The sequence below is a fragment of the Podarcis gaigeae genome, assembly GCF_964106915.1.
Source record: "Podarcis gaigeae genome assembly, chromosome: W".
NCBI lineage: Eukaryota > Metazoa > Chordata > Lepidosauria > Squamata > Lacertidae > Podarcis > Podarcis gaigeae.
Genome location: NC_139695.1, coordinates 452,198 through 468,439, shown reverse-complemented (window position 1 = coordinate 468,439; position 16,242 = coordinate 452,198). Strand labels below are relative to the sequence as shown.

The 16,242-nt window shown below is 41.6% G+C and overlaps 1 protein-coding gene and 1 long non-coding RNA gene across 2 annotated transcripts in view; one reads left to right on the top strand and one right to left on the bottom strand.

Annotated features, from left to right (window-relative positions):
- Positions 1-2,232, top strand: part of LOC310835928 (putative helicase senataxin) — a 427,391-nt gene extending 425,159 nt beyond the window's left edge. Inside the window, exon 26 of the mRNA XM_083720870.1 lies at positions 1,762-2,232. Within this exon, the coding sequence (XP_083576996.1) occupies positions 1,762-1,787 (26 nt within the window). The 3' untranslated portion in view covers positions 1,788-2,232. The remainder of the gene's footprint in view (positions 1-1,761) is intronic.
- LOC310836025 overlaps positions 1-16,242 on the bottom strand; it is a 115,961-nt gene that overhangs the window by 62,166 nt on the left and 37,553 nt on the right. The gene's annotated exons all lie outside the window — the stretch shown is intronic.

Below are 16,242 nucleotides of genomic sequence, written 5' to 3'. Positions count from 1 at the left end.
AAGAAAGGAATGCACAGTTGCTAAGCAACGCCCGTCAGAGCAGTAGAAATCTACCAGAAGTGGGTTGGACTGAAAGGCTGTGCCTGAGAGAGGCGAAAACAACGCTTTTGTTTTGGCTACAGTATCTCACGAACTATTGGAAGGGAACTTTCCAAAGCAGCTAGCGTTAGAGCTGCCAGGTGCCAAGAGCATAAACAACCAGCTATTGGATTTTAGCAGGCTTGAGAGTGAGAGCAAAGGCAAGGACTCAAAATGGATCCCAAGAAGGGGGGAGCCCCGCCTTTTCCACCCCCCCTAACTAATGACAATTACTCATCTTGGTCTATTAAGATGAAGGCCCTGTTGCAGAGTCAGAGACTGTTTGGGGTGATTGAGAACCCCATCCCTGCAGCACCAACGCGTGCTTGGGAGTCACAGAATGTGAAGGCCAGGACGGCTATAATTCTGTGTGTTTCAGATTCCCAGCTTGTGCATATTCAGGATTTACAATACGCGCAAGAGGTTTGGGACACGCTGCGAAGGACACATCAGAGAGATGCTGGTTCTTCAGCGTTGCTGTACTTTGAGAAGCTGACCAATCTGAGGCTTGCGCCTGATGGAGATGTTCAAGCGCACCTGACGGAAATGAAATATCTGCGGCAACAGATGGTGGAACGTAATTTTCGTCTGCAGGAGGAAGTGTTTTGCTTCATGGTGATAAACAGCCTGAATCGGACTTACAAAACGGTTGCCAGTCAGCTTGGATCCCTACCGGCGGCACAGTTAACCGCGGAGAGGGTGTATGCGGTTGTGCTTAATGAACATGACAGACTTGCAGCACTGGAGGTAAAAGACAGGGGGAGGGAAGAACGGAGTTCTAACGCCCCCACTGTTGTAGCTACTGGAGAAAATGCTGTAGCTTTCAACGTTGTCCGATGTTACAATTGTGGACAAACTGGGCATCTTCAGCGGAGCTGTAAGAAGCCGCGTCAGCACAAAGGAGCCAAAGGGAGCTCTACGAAGTCTGAGGCGTCAGGCAAAAGTCATACCACGTCACAGGCGAAGCCTGCAAAGGTTATGATGTCGCTAAAAGCCACACTAGAAGCGGGGAACTTCTTCGTTCTGGACACGGGAGCGACGGTTCATATGTGTCCACACAGAGGACTATTTTCGACGTTTAAGAAGCAAAGCTTCGCTGTGCAACAAGCCAACGGTCAGGAGCTGGAAGCGACCGGGATTGGAACTGTGTATCTTGAAAGTCTGAACTTGACTATAAACAATGTTTACTTGGTTCCAGAGTTGAAGTTCAATCTGCTAAGCGTTTCGCAGATTGCTAAGACGGGACTAAAACTGTCCTATGATGCTGAAAGCTGCAAGATCTACAAAGATGGAGAGTTGTATCTTACTGCCAAAGAGAAAGATGGACTGTATTTGTTGACTTTTGATCAAAGTGATTACATGGAATGTAATTCTTGTGATTCTAACATAATCTCTTTTGCAGGTGTATCCAAGAAGAACGCCAAGCAGGTGACCTCAAGGGTTGACAGGGCATTTCAGCGGGTGTATGCTGATGTGATTGGTCCTCTAGCACCTTCTAGAGGCAATGCAAAATATTACCTTGTGTGTGTGGATTCTTTCACAAATTTTGTCTGGATTTATGTTTTGGAGAAACCAAAAGAAGCCTTAGAAAGTTCTAAAGAGTTTTGTGACAAGTTTAAAAATATGCATGATGCTAACATTGCTTGTCTTTTCACAGATGAGAAGCCAATATTTCTTTTACAGGATTTCCAGAGGTTCCTGCAGAATAAAGGGATAAGACACAAGATTGCTGCTTCCGAAGAAGCATGGAACAGGGGTGTCTGTGTTAGGGTGAACAAAGAATTGCAAAAGGGGATGCATGCGCAATTGCTTAGTTCACATCTGCCACATGAGTACTGGGCGGAGTCGCTATTGTCGTATACTTATACGTGGTTGAGGAAGGTTTCAAAAGAGTTGGGAAGTTCTCCTTTTGAGAAACTGTTCCAGAGAAAACCTTCAGTTGCCCATTTCAAGGTTTTTGGGTCTCATGTGAGAACAGAAGCTCCAGGTGGAGTAAAGAATGCCAGAGGCATTTTTGTGGGATATGAAAAGGGTCTCTACAGAGTAATTTTGTCTGAGTCTGGTCAGGTGATTCTCACAAAATTTCTAGAGAGTGCTCCTGAACAGGAGAGAGTGATTGTTCACACATTTCCCACAGGAGATGAAGATTCTGATGATGATGATTTTATTGATTACAGTGGTACTGATGATTACAGTGGTACTGATGATGACAGTAGTAGCTCAAAGAGCTCAGTTGAAACAGTCATTGAGAGGAAATCTCACATAATGGCTAGACCCTCAGAGGAGGAGGACGAACCACTGATTACCTTTAGTAATGGTTCTCCAGAGAGTTCAGAGGCTGAACCAGAAAGCAGAGAAGATCAGCACCTCATATGAAGGTCTGAGAGAGCAACAAAGGGTGTACCACCAAAGAGGTATTCACAAGAGTTTGCCAACTTAGCTGTTGCATGTGTTGCTGTTGTAAACAACCGAGGACAGATTGAAGCTGTGTCTAAGTCAGAGACAAAGACACAACAGAGAGTTGCTAGCCAAGGTAATGCAAATGCACTCATTCCTTGGAAGTCAAACAACCAGAGAGGTACTGTCAGGGGCTCAGGAGCAGAAGCACAGGAAATGGAGAGCGAAGGGGAAGAATCTGAGGGCAGCGTAGGAGAAGACGACAGTGGCCCAAGAGATTCCATGAGCCTCTCCAGCGAATCGGAAGATTCACAGAAGGGGGCGCCGATGTCCCAGGGGGGACGCGCCAGGAGCAAGGGGCCAGTGGTGACTCCCAGAGCAGCGGCTGGAGATCAGGACCAGCTTCCCCACCAGAGCGTAGTGGGGGGGAAGACTCCCAGGTATCAGGGCCAGCGTCTCCTCCAGGAGGGAGAGAAGATGAGTTAGGGCTGACCACGCCTCCATCGGGGAGCGAGGGAACGGTCAAAAGGAACCTTCGCAGCGTGAGTTGACGCAGCGAGGGGCAAAGCTTGGTGTTTTGCGAGCTCACGAAGATCGGGAAGGATGGGTACAGAGGAGAAAATGACAGCCCTGCAAGAAGCAGTCACGAGGCTTTCCATGGAAGTAGCAGCATCCAGAAAGAGAGAGGAGGAAGCAGCCGCGTTCTGCCAGGACCTGCAAACCAGGTTGGAAATTTTGAGCAAGGAGGGGCGGCCAGGTGCCAAGCCGGAGGGGATTGGCCTCGGAAAGAGGGGGGGCAGCCTCGTGTCTCATTTCGATGGGAGCCTGCAGCAGTATCCTAACTTCAGAGCAGACGTAGTGTTCGCGCTCAAGTTGCTTCAGAAAGACTTTAGAGATGAGGAGGAGAAAGTAGGCTTCATACTAACTCATCTGCATGGGGAAGCTAAAGCGTGGCTGCGCAATCTTTGGCGCGACAATGATCCTGCCCTCCAAAATTCAGATGCCTTTATTAAGGCTATGGACGCTTGTTTTCAATCTGCAGTGGATGTGGACGTTGCCAGGAGGGAAATGCATGGACTGAAACAGGGCAAAGCCACTGTGAGACAATATCACTCCCGCTTTTTTGCATTGGTTAATGCGCTGGGATAGGAAAAGGACTCAGCTGCCGTCCGAGACCTGTTCTGGGAGGGGCTGAATGGAGCTGTGAAAGATGAAATTGCGAGGGGGGAGAGACCCCAGAGCACTAAGGAAGTCGTCCAAAGAGCGCTGGGGATTGGGGTGCGTCTGGAAGAATGCCCTTGGAGCAAGGATGAAGGATGTTGGGGACGCACACCAGTCAGATCACCTCCTTTCTTTCCCAGAGAGACAACGTGCGCCCAGTCCACGCCTCCACTGGGAGGGGGAGAAGAGCCGATGGAGATAGGTGGTGCCAGGGCTCAGACAGCAACCAGAGCCCAAACACCAGGAGCAGTCAAGGCGAAGCCTCCTAGAGGGAGCAGGAAGTGTTACATCTGCGACAGTGCTCAGCACATGGCGAAAGAGTGTCCCCAGAGGCTCCACAAGCACACTGCAGCCTCAGCAACAGTAAAAGGAGCAGCTCAGCAGGGGGAACAGCTGCAGGGAAATGACGGAGTTTGGCTGGAGACAGAGGCACTGGGGCCCAGCCAGGCGAGTCAGTGAAGCAGTCCCCAGGGATTTTACAGCCCACAGACCCCCTCCCGCCCAAACCAGTGGTGCAACTCACCGCATCGCTCCAGCTCCCCAAGGGATGCACCATGGAAGTCCCTATTACCATTGACTGTGGTAGTAATGCAGACTTTATAGGAGTGGATTTCATCAAGCAACATCGCATAGCGCTCTTACCAGCCACAATGCCCCTGAATGTCGTCACGGTCGATGGCAGAGAGCTACAGGGAGGACAGGTGGTACAGCAAACACCGCCAATGGTGATGCAAATTGGAAATCACCGCGAAGTCATCAGCTTCAATGTCACCCACCTGTCGGACACGCCCATAGTATTGGGCATGAGTTGGCTGGACAGGCACAGCCCGGCATTAGCATGGTACCAGCGTCAATTGACCTTCTGCTCCTCCTACTGCGCAGAACACTGCATCCTGACTAGCCAGGAAGATGAGGGGTGAGAGGATGAACCACAGCTACACTTGGGCATGCTGCAAGCGGTGCCCGACAAGTACAAGGCGTTTTTGGAGGTCTTCTGTGAGAAGGAAGCGGACAAGCTGCCTCCCCACAGGCCCTACGACTGCAAAATTGACCTCCTGCCGGGGGCGACACTGCCGACTGGAAAACTGTATTCCATGTCTGAAGACGAACTGCAAGAGCTCAGGGAGTTCATAGATCACAACTTGAAGCGGGGATTCATCCAAGAATCCAAAGCAGTGGGGGGCAGTCCAGTGTTTTTTGTGAAGAAGCGGGACACGCCCCAAAAGAGGCTTGTAGTTGATTACCGGGGCATAAATTCGAGGACGAAGCCCACGGCATTCCCCATGCCCAAGATCGACGACCTGCTGGCGACGGTGAGGAAGGGTCGCATCTTCACCAAGTTGGATCTGCGAGGGGCGTACAACCTTATACGCATGAGGGAGGGCAATGAGTGGAAAACAGCCATGTTTACGCCGTTGGGCACCTATGAATACAGAGTTATGCCGTTTGGCTTGCAAAATGGCTCCCACTGTTTCCAAGCCTTCATGCACCACGTGTTAGCGGGTCTTCTCTACAAGAAGTGCGTCTGCTTCCTGGACGACATTCTGATCTTCTCGGAATCGCAGGAGGCTCACGAGAAGGACGTCAAGGAGGTCCTGCAGAGACTACGGGAGCACAGACTTTACGCCAAACTGGAGAAGTGCCAGTTCGACATGACGGAGGTGGATTTCCTGGGCTACAAGCTGTCCGACAAGGGACTCGCCATGGACAGCACCAAGGTCCGCTCAGTGTTGGACTGGAAGAGCCCGCGCAATCGGAAGGAGGTCCAGAAGGGGTTCGCGATGCAGACGGCGGCCATCACGGACACCCTCAGCTCCAAGAAGAAGAAATTCGTCTGGACGGACCAAGCGGAGCAGTCCTTTCAGAGACTCAAGCGTCTCTTCGCGTCCGAAGAACAGCTGCTACACGTCAACCCCAGCCGACCAATGAGGGTTGAAACGGACGCCTCGGACAGAGCCGTGGGGGCGGTCCTGTTGCAGCAAGATCCGCAAGGGGACTGGAGGCCGTGTGCTTTCTACTCCAGGAAACTCAGCAAGTCGGAGCAGAACTACACCATCTGGGACAGGGAGTTGCTGGCCATTCATGCAGCCTTCAAGGCGTGGCGGCACTTCCTCATCGGAGCCAAACACACAGTGCAGGTCCGCACGGACCATAAGAACCTGGAGTACTGGCGCACGGCGCGGTTCCTGAACCAGAGACACATCCGCTGGGCGGAGTTCTTTGCGGATTTCGACTTCAGGATAGAATACATCCCGAGAGACAACAACGTCATGGCGGATGCGCTATCCAGGAAGCCGCAGTATCTGGAGGAAGCGGCCCCGGTGGGTTCCTTACTTTGCGGTGGAGGAGCACTACCTCAAAGACAAGTTTCATGCACTCTTCCCACACAGACCCATGCCGGCAGATTATTTCGATGAATATCTTTTCACACCCACACTCTCAGCCAGCACGTTCCAGGGGTTCTCATCAGCTGAGGAAACGGCGCCAGAGACTACCTCCCCAGAGGGATCAATCTCAGGGTTTGGCACAGACCGCTCTTTTTTTTTTTTTTTTTTAAAGCTTTTATTTTCAATGCAAAATCGTAACAAAAATTACAAACATTGAATCCAAAATAGTACTATACAGACAAAAATCCCCGGCACATAAAAAAAACAAAACAAACAAACAAACAAAAGAAAAGAAAAAAAAACAGAAAAAGAAAAAAAAGGGGGGCAAAAGAAACAAGACTAAACAAAAACGAAAAAACACACATCTACAAAGACCAGCAGAAGTTCCTACACGACCACGAGGAGGACCTGCAAAAAGGAGCCGCAGCTTCTTGGCCTCCACCACCACCGGGACCATCTCCAAGAGTTATACCACCAGGACCAGGACCAGCATTACCTCCCCCGGGATCGGGAGGAAGCTTAGATACCCCATTGTAGAACCCGTCAACTGATTCAGGATGTCTCTGCAGCTTCTTAGTTGGAATATAAATGGCGGAAACTCCCCGGAAAAAAGAAGGAAAGTCTTTCACATTTTGAAAAAGGAACAATTGGACGTTATTTGCCTACAGGAAACACATGTGACAAGGCTCCATAGAAAAGTGTTAATTAACAAAAGACTAGGCCAAGAATTTATTTCTTCGGACAAAGTTAAGAAGAGAGGAGTGGTGATTTATGCAAAGGAGAGCCTGTCACCGAAATTTTTATTTAAAGATGAATATGGCCGAATTTTGGCGATTGAAATACAGACGCAAGGAGAAAAAATTTTGATATTAGGAATATATGCTCCAAATGAGGGAAAGTCGGAATTCTTCAGGAAGCTGCACGAGACCATGCTGGATTATTTGGACTATAGCAACATCATTATGCTGGGTGATATGAATGGGGTCGTGTCTGTACATATGGATAAGTCACAAAGTGCTAACATATCGAAAGACGGCAGACTACCCAAAACTTTTTTTGAAATGACAGACAATATGGACTTAGTTGACATTTGGAGGGTTAAGAACCCGCTAGGGAAAGAAGGGACCTTCTTCTCTGAAGCTCATCTGACATGGACACGAATCGACCAAATCTGGACAACTAGAGGACTGGCACCTAAGATTAGAAAAGTGGAAATCTGCCCAAAAACCTGCTCCGACCATAATGCTTTGAAAGTGGAATTGAGACTTAACACAACCGGTACCTTTAGATGGAAAATGAATGACACCTTATTAAGAGATCAGGAGATTGTGAAGAAGGCCCAAAAAACCTTAAAGGACTATTTTGAGATAAATTTGAATACCACCGTGGAAAAAAGAACAATCTGGGACGCAAGTAAGGCAGTCATGAGAGGGTTTCTAATACAACAAAATACGATTAAGAAAAGGCTCTGGAATGAAAAGAAGGAGAAGATATTGGAGAAAATAAGAGAAGGAGAGAAAAAATTGAGATCCAGGCCTAAGTCGAAGGATGTGTTAAGAGAAGTGAAATTTTTCCAGGCGCAATACTCAAAATTGATAAACCAAGAGGTGGAATGGAAAATTAAACAAATGAAACAAAGATCCTTCGAATCGGCGAATAAGTGTGGGAAACTGCTAGCCTGGCAGTTGAAAAAGAGACAAAAGCTTAATACGGTTACAAACCTAGAGATCGAAGGGAGAATGGTTCAGAAACCCGAGGAAATCAGAAAATGCTTCCAGAGGTACTTCAAAGAACTTTATACACAAGGGCCGCAAAAAGCCTCAGAGGTGGATCAATTTCTTAAAATCAATGGATTACAAAAAATACCCCTGGAAATGAGAACAAACCTGAATTGTAACATTACACAGCAAGAAATTGAAAGTGCCATTCAAAATCTCCAACTTGGCAAGTCCCCAGGCCCGGACGGCCTAACCTCCAAATACTATAAAGTTTTAAAGGACTATTTGACACAACCTTTGATGGAGGTTTGCAACCAGATAATGGAGGGAAGGAAGGCACCGGAAACGTGGAAAGAAGCTTTCATCACATTGATACCTAAATCAGAGACTGAAAAGACCCAACTTAAGAACTACCGCCCCATTTCACTCCTAAATGTGGATTACAAAATTTTTGCTGATATTTTGGCAAATAGACTTAAAAAAGTACTAAATGAAGTGATTCACAAGGACCAGGCTGGCTTTCTCCCTGGTAGGCATTTGTTTGACAATACAAGAAACATTATTGACATTATGGAACTTCTACAAACAAATCTGAATACCAGAGCGGTTTTGATTTTTGTTGACGCAGAGAAGGCCTTTGATAATGTTTCTTGGATGTTTATGAAGAAAAATTTGGAAGGGATGGGAGTGGGGCGGGGGTTCGAAAATGGTATAGAAGCAATCTATACAGAACAAAAAGCTAAATTAATTGTAAATAATGTGGTGACAGAGGAGTTTAAAATTGAAAAAGGGACACGCCAGGGGTGCCCTCTATCCCCCCTATTGTTCATTTCAGTTCTGGAGGTATTGCTAAATATGATTAGAAAGGACCGGTTGGTTCAGGGAATCGAGGTCGGAGTGAAACAATACAAATTGAAAGCATTTGCAGATGACTTGGTATTAACACTTCAGGAACCAGTCTCTAGCACTAAAAGAGTGTTAGAATTAATTTCTGATTTTGGTCGGGTGGCGGGGTTTAAGTTAAATAAGCAAAAAACTAAGGTTTTAGCAAAAAATTTGACAGTTACAGAAACAGATGAGTTTTCTAAAGAAATGGAGCTGAATGTGGTTAAAAAAGTAAAATACCTAGGGGTGTACTTGACCTCCAAAAATTTGAATTTGTTTAAAGACAATTATGAGAAATGTTGGTCAGAAATCAAAAGAGACTTGGAAATATGGTCAAGATTGAAACTTTCCTTGTTAGGCCGAATAGCTGCTGTAAAGATGAATGTATTGCCGAAAATGTTATTTTTGTTTCAGGCCCTACAGATCGTGGACAAGGTGGAATGTTTTGGAAAGTGGCAGAAGGATATTTCTAAGTTTGTTTGGCAGGGCAAAAAGCCCCGAATAAAGTTTAAAATATTAACTGATGTGAAAGAAAGAGGGGGATTTGCCCTGCCGGACTTGAGGTTATATTATGAATCTGCAGCCTTCTGCTGGTTGAAAGATTGGATTTTATTGGAGAACACTGACGTCCTGGATCTGGAAGGGTTTGACAATGCGTTTGGTTGGCATGCATATTTGTGGTATGACAAGGTTAAAGTGCACAAATTGTTTAAAAACCATATTGTCAGAAGAGCAATTTGGAGGGTCTGGATAAAATACAAAGACTTATTAGAGAGCAAAACTCCGAGGTGGCTCTCACCGGTGGAGGCCAAGGCACGTAAGAGACCCAACATGGAGGCCCATTGGCCTAAATATTGGGAAATAATTGAAAAAATTGGAGACAATTGGAGGCTGCTAAGTTTGGAGAAATTGAAAACTAAGGTACGAGATTGGCTGCACTATGCGCAAATTCAAGAGGTATTCAAAATAGATAAAAAAGTTGGATTCCAGGTGGAAAAATCGAAACTGGAGATTGAATTGTTAGAGCCAAAAAGTAAACTACTTTCGAGAATGTATAACTTGCTGCTTAAGTGGAATTCACAGGATGAGACAGTCAAATCCGCCATGATAAAATGGGCTCAGGATGTGGGGCATAACATTATGTTTGCAGACTGGGAAAGGTTATGGAACACCGGTTTGAAATTCACGGTTTGCACTGCCTTGAAGGAAAATATTATGAAAATGGTATACCGGTGGTACATGACCCCAGTCAAGTTAGCTAAGATATATCATCTGTCTGACAACAAATGTTGGAAATGTGGAGAGGCGGAAGGGACATTCTTTCATCTCTGGTGGACCTGCCCGAAAGTGAAGGCCTTCTGGGAAATGATCCATAATGAACTAAAAAAGGTACTGAGATTTACCTTACCTAAAAAACCAGAGGCCTTCCTTCTGGGCATGGTGGACCAGAGAGTGTTTAAGAAGGACAGAATCTTTTTTATGTATGCTACCACAGCAGCAAGGATCCTGATTGCAAAATATTGGAAGACACAAGATTTACCCACGCTGGAGGAATGGCAATTGCAGTTGATGGACTATATGGAACTGGCTGAAATGACTGGCAGAATCCGAGACGCGGGAGAAGAAACAACTGAGGAGGACTGGGAAAAGTTTAAGGACTATTTGAAAAAACATTATAAGCTGTATGAATGTTAAAAAATGCACCTTTCAGGAAATTCTAGCTTCAGCAAATGTAAGTTAATGATATGAAAATTAAGACACAAGAATTCAGAGGTAAAATAATGAAACAACTTTATTGTGTTTAATACAAAATATATAAGAATTGAGCTACAGTAAAATTGAAAATAGGGAACATGATAAAATGGAAGTTACAATAAGTTTTGAAATAAGTTAACAAATTGCTGATGCTTTATAAGACAGAGAACGCAGGGTTCGGAGGATGTGGGGAAGTCCTATAGAATAGATGGAAAAAGAATATGGAAACTTGTTACTTATACCCTATCTTCTTATAACCACTCTTTATTCTTTTTTCTGTATTTTTAAAAAAGCAATAAAAAATGTTTATAAAAAAAAAAAAAATACAAAGCAAAACCATATCATAACATACATAAACATAAATTGACTTCCTTCCTTTGTTCTAAGACCTCCAAAGATATTTACTCTTACTGTATTGTTGTGTCTAATTGGATTACTTCCATCTTTATGCTTTTTTACATCATTTTTCTTGTTCTTTAACCCTGTAAAGCATCATTCATTACATACCAATATACTGACTCCAGAACAATGTTTTTTCATATACTCTTTAGCACAACCCCATTCTTTTAATAGTTTCTGGTCCGATTGTCCCCTTATGTAAGCTGTAAGTCTTGCCAGATTTATGTATTCACAAAATTTAATTTGCCAATCTTTCACTGATGGAATTTTTCTGCTTTTCCAGTTTTTAGCTATAAGCATCCTGGCAGCTGTTGTTGCATAAAGGAATATTTTCCTTTGATTTTCGGGGATATCATTTGTAATTAAACCTAAAAGGAATGCCTCCGGTTTTTTACTAAAAGATATTTTAAACACCCTTTTGAGTTCTTCATAGATTTCATTCCAGAATTGTTTAATGGGTCGGCATTCCCACCACATGTGGAACATTGTTCCTATTTCTTTTTTACATCTCCAACAGGTATTCGATTTTAATTTGTAAATTTTTGCCAATTTTACTGGAGTTAAGTACCATTGGTACACCATTTTCATAAAATTTTCTCTTATTGTATAACATGCCGTGAATTTGATGTCATATTTCCATAATTTCTCCCATTGATCCAGCCGAATTACATATCCTATATCACATGCCCATTTGATCATAACTTCTTTTATTTCTTCATCCTTTAATTCCCATTCCAATAATAAATTATACATTCTGGATATATATTTTTTTGAGTTTTGTAATAATACTTTTTGTAATTTTGATTCTTCTTTTTCAAATCCTATTACTTTATCCTGGTTAAATATTTGTGCAATTTGGTGATATTGAAGCCATGTGGTACAGTATTGGGTCACCTCGTCATATGGTCTTAGTTTTAATTGGCCCTGTTCTTCCTTTAGGAGCTGCTGGTAAGTTGCCATTCTTCCTGTAGTATTTTTCTTTTTAACTGATATTACTTCTAGCGGTGAGACCCACCATGGAGTTTTTGGTTCTAACAACCTTCTATGTCTCACCCAGACCTTGTATAATGCATTTCTAATTACATGGCTTAGAAATTCTTTATGGACTGCCACTTTGTTATAAATTAGATAGGCATGCCAACCATATCTGTTGTTCCATCCCTCCAAATCCAAAATGTCGCTGTTATCCAATTTGATCCAATCCTTGATCCAAGTAAAGCATGCTGCATCGTAATATAGTCTCAGGTCTGGGAGTCCAAAACCTCCCCGCTCTTTTATGTCAGTTAATAATTTATATTTGATCCGTGGCTTTTTGCCTTGCCATATAAATTTTGTTAAGTCCATTTTCCATTTCTTAAAACAATCATCTTTACCTATTATGGGAATCATTTGAAAAAGGAACAGAAGTTTTGGTAAGATATTCATTTTAATAGCCGAAATTCTACCCCAGAGTGTTAATTTCAGTCTTGTCCAAGTTTCCATTTCTCTTTTGGTTTCTTCCCAAATTTTTTTATAATTATCTTCAAACAAATTTATATTTTTCATTGTTATTTGTATGCCTAAATATTTCACTTTTTTTACAATTTGTAATCCAAATTTTTCTACCAGTTCCTTTTTCTCTTGATCTCCCATATTTTTTACCATTAGTTTCGTTTTTTCTTTATTCAAAGCAAAACCTGATACCCATCCAAAGTTTTCCATTTTTTCTAGAGCCTTTGCTATGCTTTCCTTTGGATTTTCCACCATTAAAACTAAATCATCTGCAAATGCCCTTATTTTATATATTTTCTCTCCTAGGGATATTCCATTTATTTCTTGATCCAATCTGATTTCTTGATTTAATATTTCCAAAACCAAAATGAATAGCAAAGGTGAAAGTGGGCACCCTTGCCTGGTGCCCTTCTGTATTTTAAAATAATCAGTTGTGTCGTTATTTATTATTATATTTGCTTCTTGTTGTTCATAAATTGCTTTTAACCTTCTTGTGATTTGGTCTCCCATGTCCATCTGGTCTAGTAATATTTTTAGAAATTTCCATGATACTTTGTCAAACGCCTTTTCCGCGTCCACAAAAACAAAGGCTACCTTCTTACTTGGTTTCATGTCTAAATACTCGATCATATCAATCACTGTTCTTATATTGTCACTCATTTTCCTGCCCGGCAAGAACCCTGCCTGCTCTTTATTTATACAATCCTGCAAAACTGTCTTTAATCTTGTTGCCAATATTTGTGCATAGATCTTGTAATCATTGTTTAGTAATGATATTGGTCTATAATTGGTTATAAACTCTTTGTTTCGTCCTTGTTTTGGGATTACTACTATGTGCGCCTGTTTCCAGGTGGTGGGAATCTTCCCGTCTTCTAATATTCTGTTTAAGAGTGTCTTCATAGGTGATAATAATGGTTCCTCTAATTTTTTGTAGTGTATTGCGGTAAGACCATCTGGTCCTGGGGATTTTCCCAGTTTCATCTTAGTTATCGCTTGATGAAGCTCTGTCGTGGTTATTGGGGAGTTTAGCTCTTGGATCTTTTCTTTCTTTATTTTATGTATATCCTTTCCACATAAATACTCTTTTATTTCAACCTCTGTCTCGTTTCCTGCTTTATATAACTTATTATAATATTTTGTAAAACACTTTTTAATTTCCTCAGGGTTGTCTAAAGTTCTCCCCTCTTCCACTATTTTATCAATCAATTTTTCCTTTTGTCTTTTTTTCAGTTGCCAGGCTAGCATCTTTCCGGGTTTATTTGCAAATTCGAACGACCTTTGTTTCATCCATTTAATGTTATCCTCAATTTCACTATTTAATATTGCTGAAGCCTGAGTTTGTAATATTTTTAATTTTTGGTTTATTGATTCATTTTTTGGTTGTTTTGCTAATAATTTTTCGTTTATTCCTATTTCCTTCCTTATTTGTTCCAGTTTTTGCTCTCTGTTTCTTTTCCTTATTGCGCTTTGTTGTATGTAAAAGCCTCTTATGAAAGCTTTACTTGCATCCCATATTATCCTGAGGTCTGTATCCTGTTCTTTATTTAATTCAAAAAATTCTTTCAATAGTTCTTGCGCTTTTTTTACAATATTTTCGTCATTTAATAATCTTTCATTAAGTCTCCATCTTTTATTAATTTTCTTGTATTCCTTTAATTCTAATGTGACTGGGTTATGATCTGTAATAATTTTGGTCTGTATTTCTGCTTTTTTAATTTTAGTTGTTAAATTGTTTGATACCCATATGCTGTCAATTCTGCCCGCTGATTTTTTAACTTCCGAAAAATGTGTATACTGTCTTTCTCCTGGATTTTTATATCTCCATGTATCAATCAAATTTAAGTTTTCTACCATCTGGAAGAAGGTGTCTGGGAGTCTGCCTTTTTTAGATTTTCTTTCTCTCTGTGTCCTGTCTAATTCTATTGATGTGACACCATTTAGGTCTCCCATCAAAATAATTTCCTCTTCTATAAATTCCAGTAAATTAGCTTCTACTTTTCTGAAAAATTCTGTTTGGTTACCATTCGGTGCGTAAACTCCTACTATAATTAAATGCTCTTTACCTTTTGTTATTTTTACCCCTAGTATTCTACCCTCATCATCCTTAAAGATTTTTTTTGCGTCTAGTTTGGGGTTCACATAGATCACAATTCCCCTTTTCTTTTTTACATCTGAGGATATAAATTCTTGACCCAATCTCTTATTTTCTAAAACCCTTCTATGGTTTCTAGTCACATGGGTCTCCTGCAAGCATATAATATCCCATTGTCCTTTCCTCAGTACATGTTCTATTTTATTTCTCTTCCTTTTATCATTTAGACCGTTAACATTCCAAGATATAATTTTTAAATTCATTAATTTTTATTTGTTATCTACAGTAGTTTCGTTGAGTAGGTAGAAAAAGAAAAAGAAAAGAAAGAAAGAAAGAAAAAATTCAGAAATTTTAGGATTTTGATAATCTGCTTCACCAATCCCCCCCCCCCTTCTTAATACGCGCTTATCTCTCTATGCTTCTTGTGATGTCTGCGTTGTTTCCTCTCGCTCCAATGTCGGCTCTCCAGTTAATTCTTTTTTGTACTTCCTCCAGAATTTTCCCAGCTCATCTACTGATCTAAGAGTTTTTCTTCTGTCCTTATATGTGAAAGTGATACCCTCAGGAAATTCCCACCGGAATCTAATCGAATTCTTCCTGAGTGCTTCTGTTACCGTCTTATAGTTCTGCCTTTTCTTCAGAATTCTTTTTGGAATTTCCTTGAATATTTTGATAGGCCTATCGTCTATTACTAACTTCACTTGTCCTTTTTGATGTAATATTTTGTCCTTTAAAAGTCTTGAGTTGAAAAAAATTAAGCAATCTCCTGGCCCTTTATAAGTGTCCGATCTTTCTGATTTGATCCTGGAAATTTTATCAATATCCAATAGCATCTCTTCTACCTCTACTCCCAACCAGTTTGCGATCTCCTGTGATAGTTTCTCTTGAATTTGTTCATCATGAGTTTGTGGGACACCTCGGAAACGAAGGACCGTCTCCTTCTGACGCATCTCCATCAATGATATATCATCTAGCAGCTCTTCATGGGCTCTCTTTAGGTCGTTTATTTCTTCCTTCGTTGAGTCTTGTGATTTTTTAATGTCCTTATTTTCCATTTGCAGTTTCTTTGTCATTTCCTCTTGTTTGGTAGATTTACTCTTAAGTTCTTGTACAGATTTATCCAGTTCTTTATTTTTAAGTGAGAGGTCACTTATTTGTGTTGTTAGGTCTATTATTAGCTTTGAGTTTTGTTGGATGTTGCCAGTTAATATGTCCAACTTATCATTCAGGCTCTTTTCCATCCCCATTATAATGTCTTTTATGTCAGCATTGGGGTCTGTTTCAGCTGTTGATTGTCTTCTCACTTGTAGACCTGACCCAGATGTCAGTGTGGTTTGGTATTTTCTAGAGCCCATATTTGTCATTCTTCCTTTTGGTTCTGATCTAGATATCTTTATTTCAAACCAAGAATGTATATATTTCTAAACTTTGAAAATGCTCTGTTTATAGTCTATAATTTGGTCCTTTTACCTGATGGGATTGAGAGTCAGTTAAGATTCCGGTGGATTTGCCCTATGTTGTTCTCAGTTCATCTCAAATATTTAAATTTTTTTTTAAAAAAAAGAAAAGTCAAAAAAATAATAATTCAAGTTTTAGTAAAAAATATTTAAATATTTTTAATTACTTTGGCAATGATCAGAGAGAAGAAAAAAACAAAAACAAAAAAAAACCTTCGCAGTACTTAACATCCGTCATAAAAACTTATTTTCTAGAAGCTGAACTTGGTATTTCAAATGTCCTTTCTTGTATAGCTAGTTTTCTTTGTGGTTGTACTTCAAGCCTGTGTCTTAGCAGCGTTTTTTAAATTATGGGAGTAATT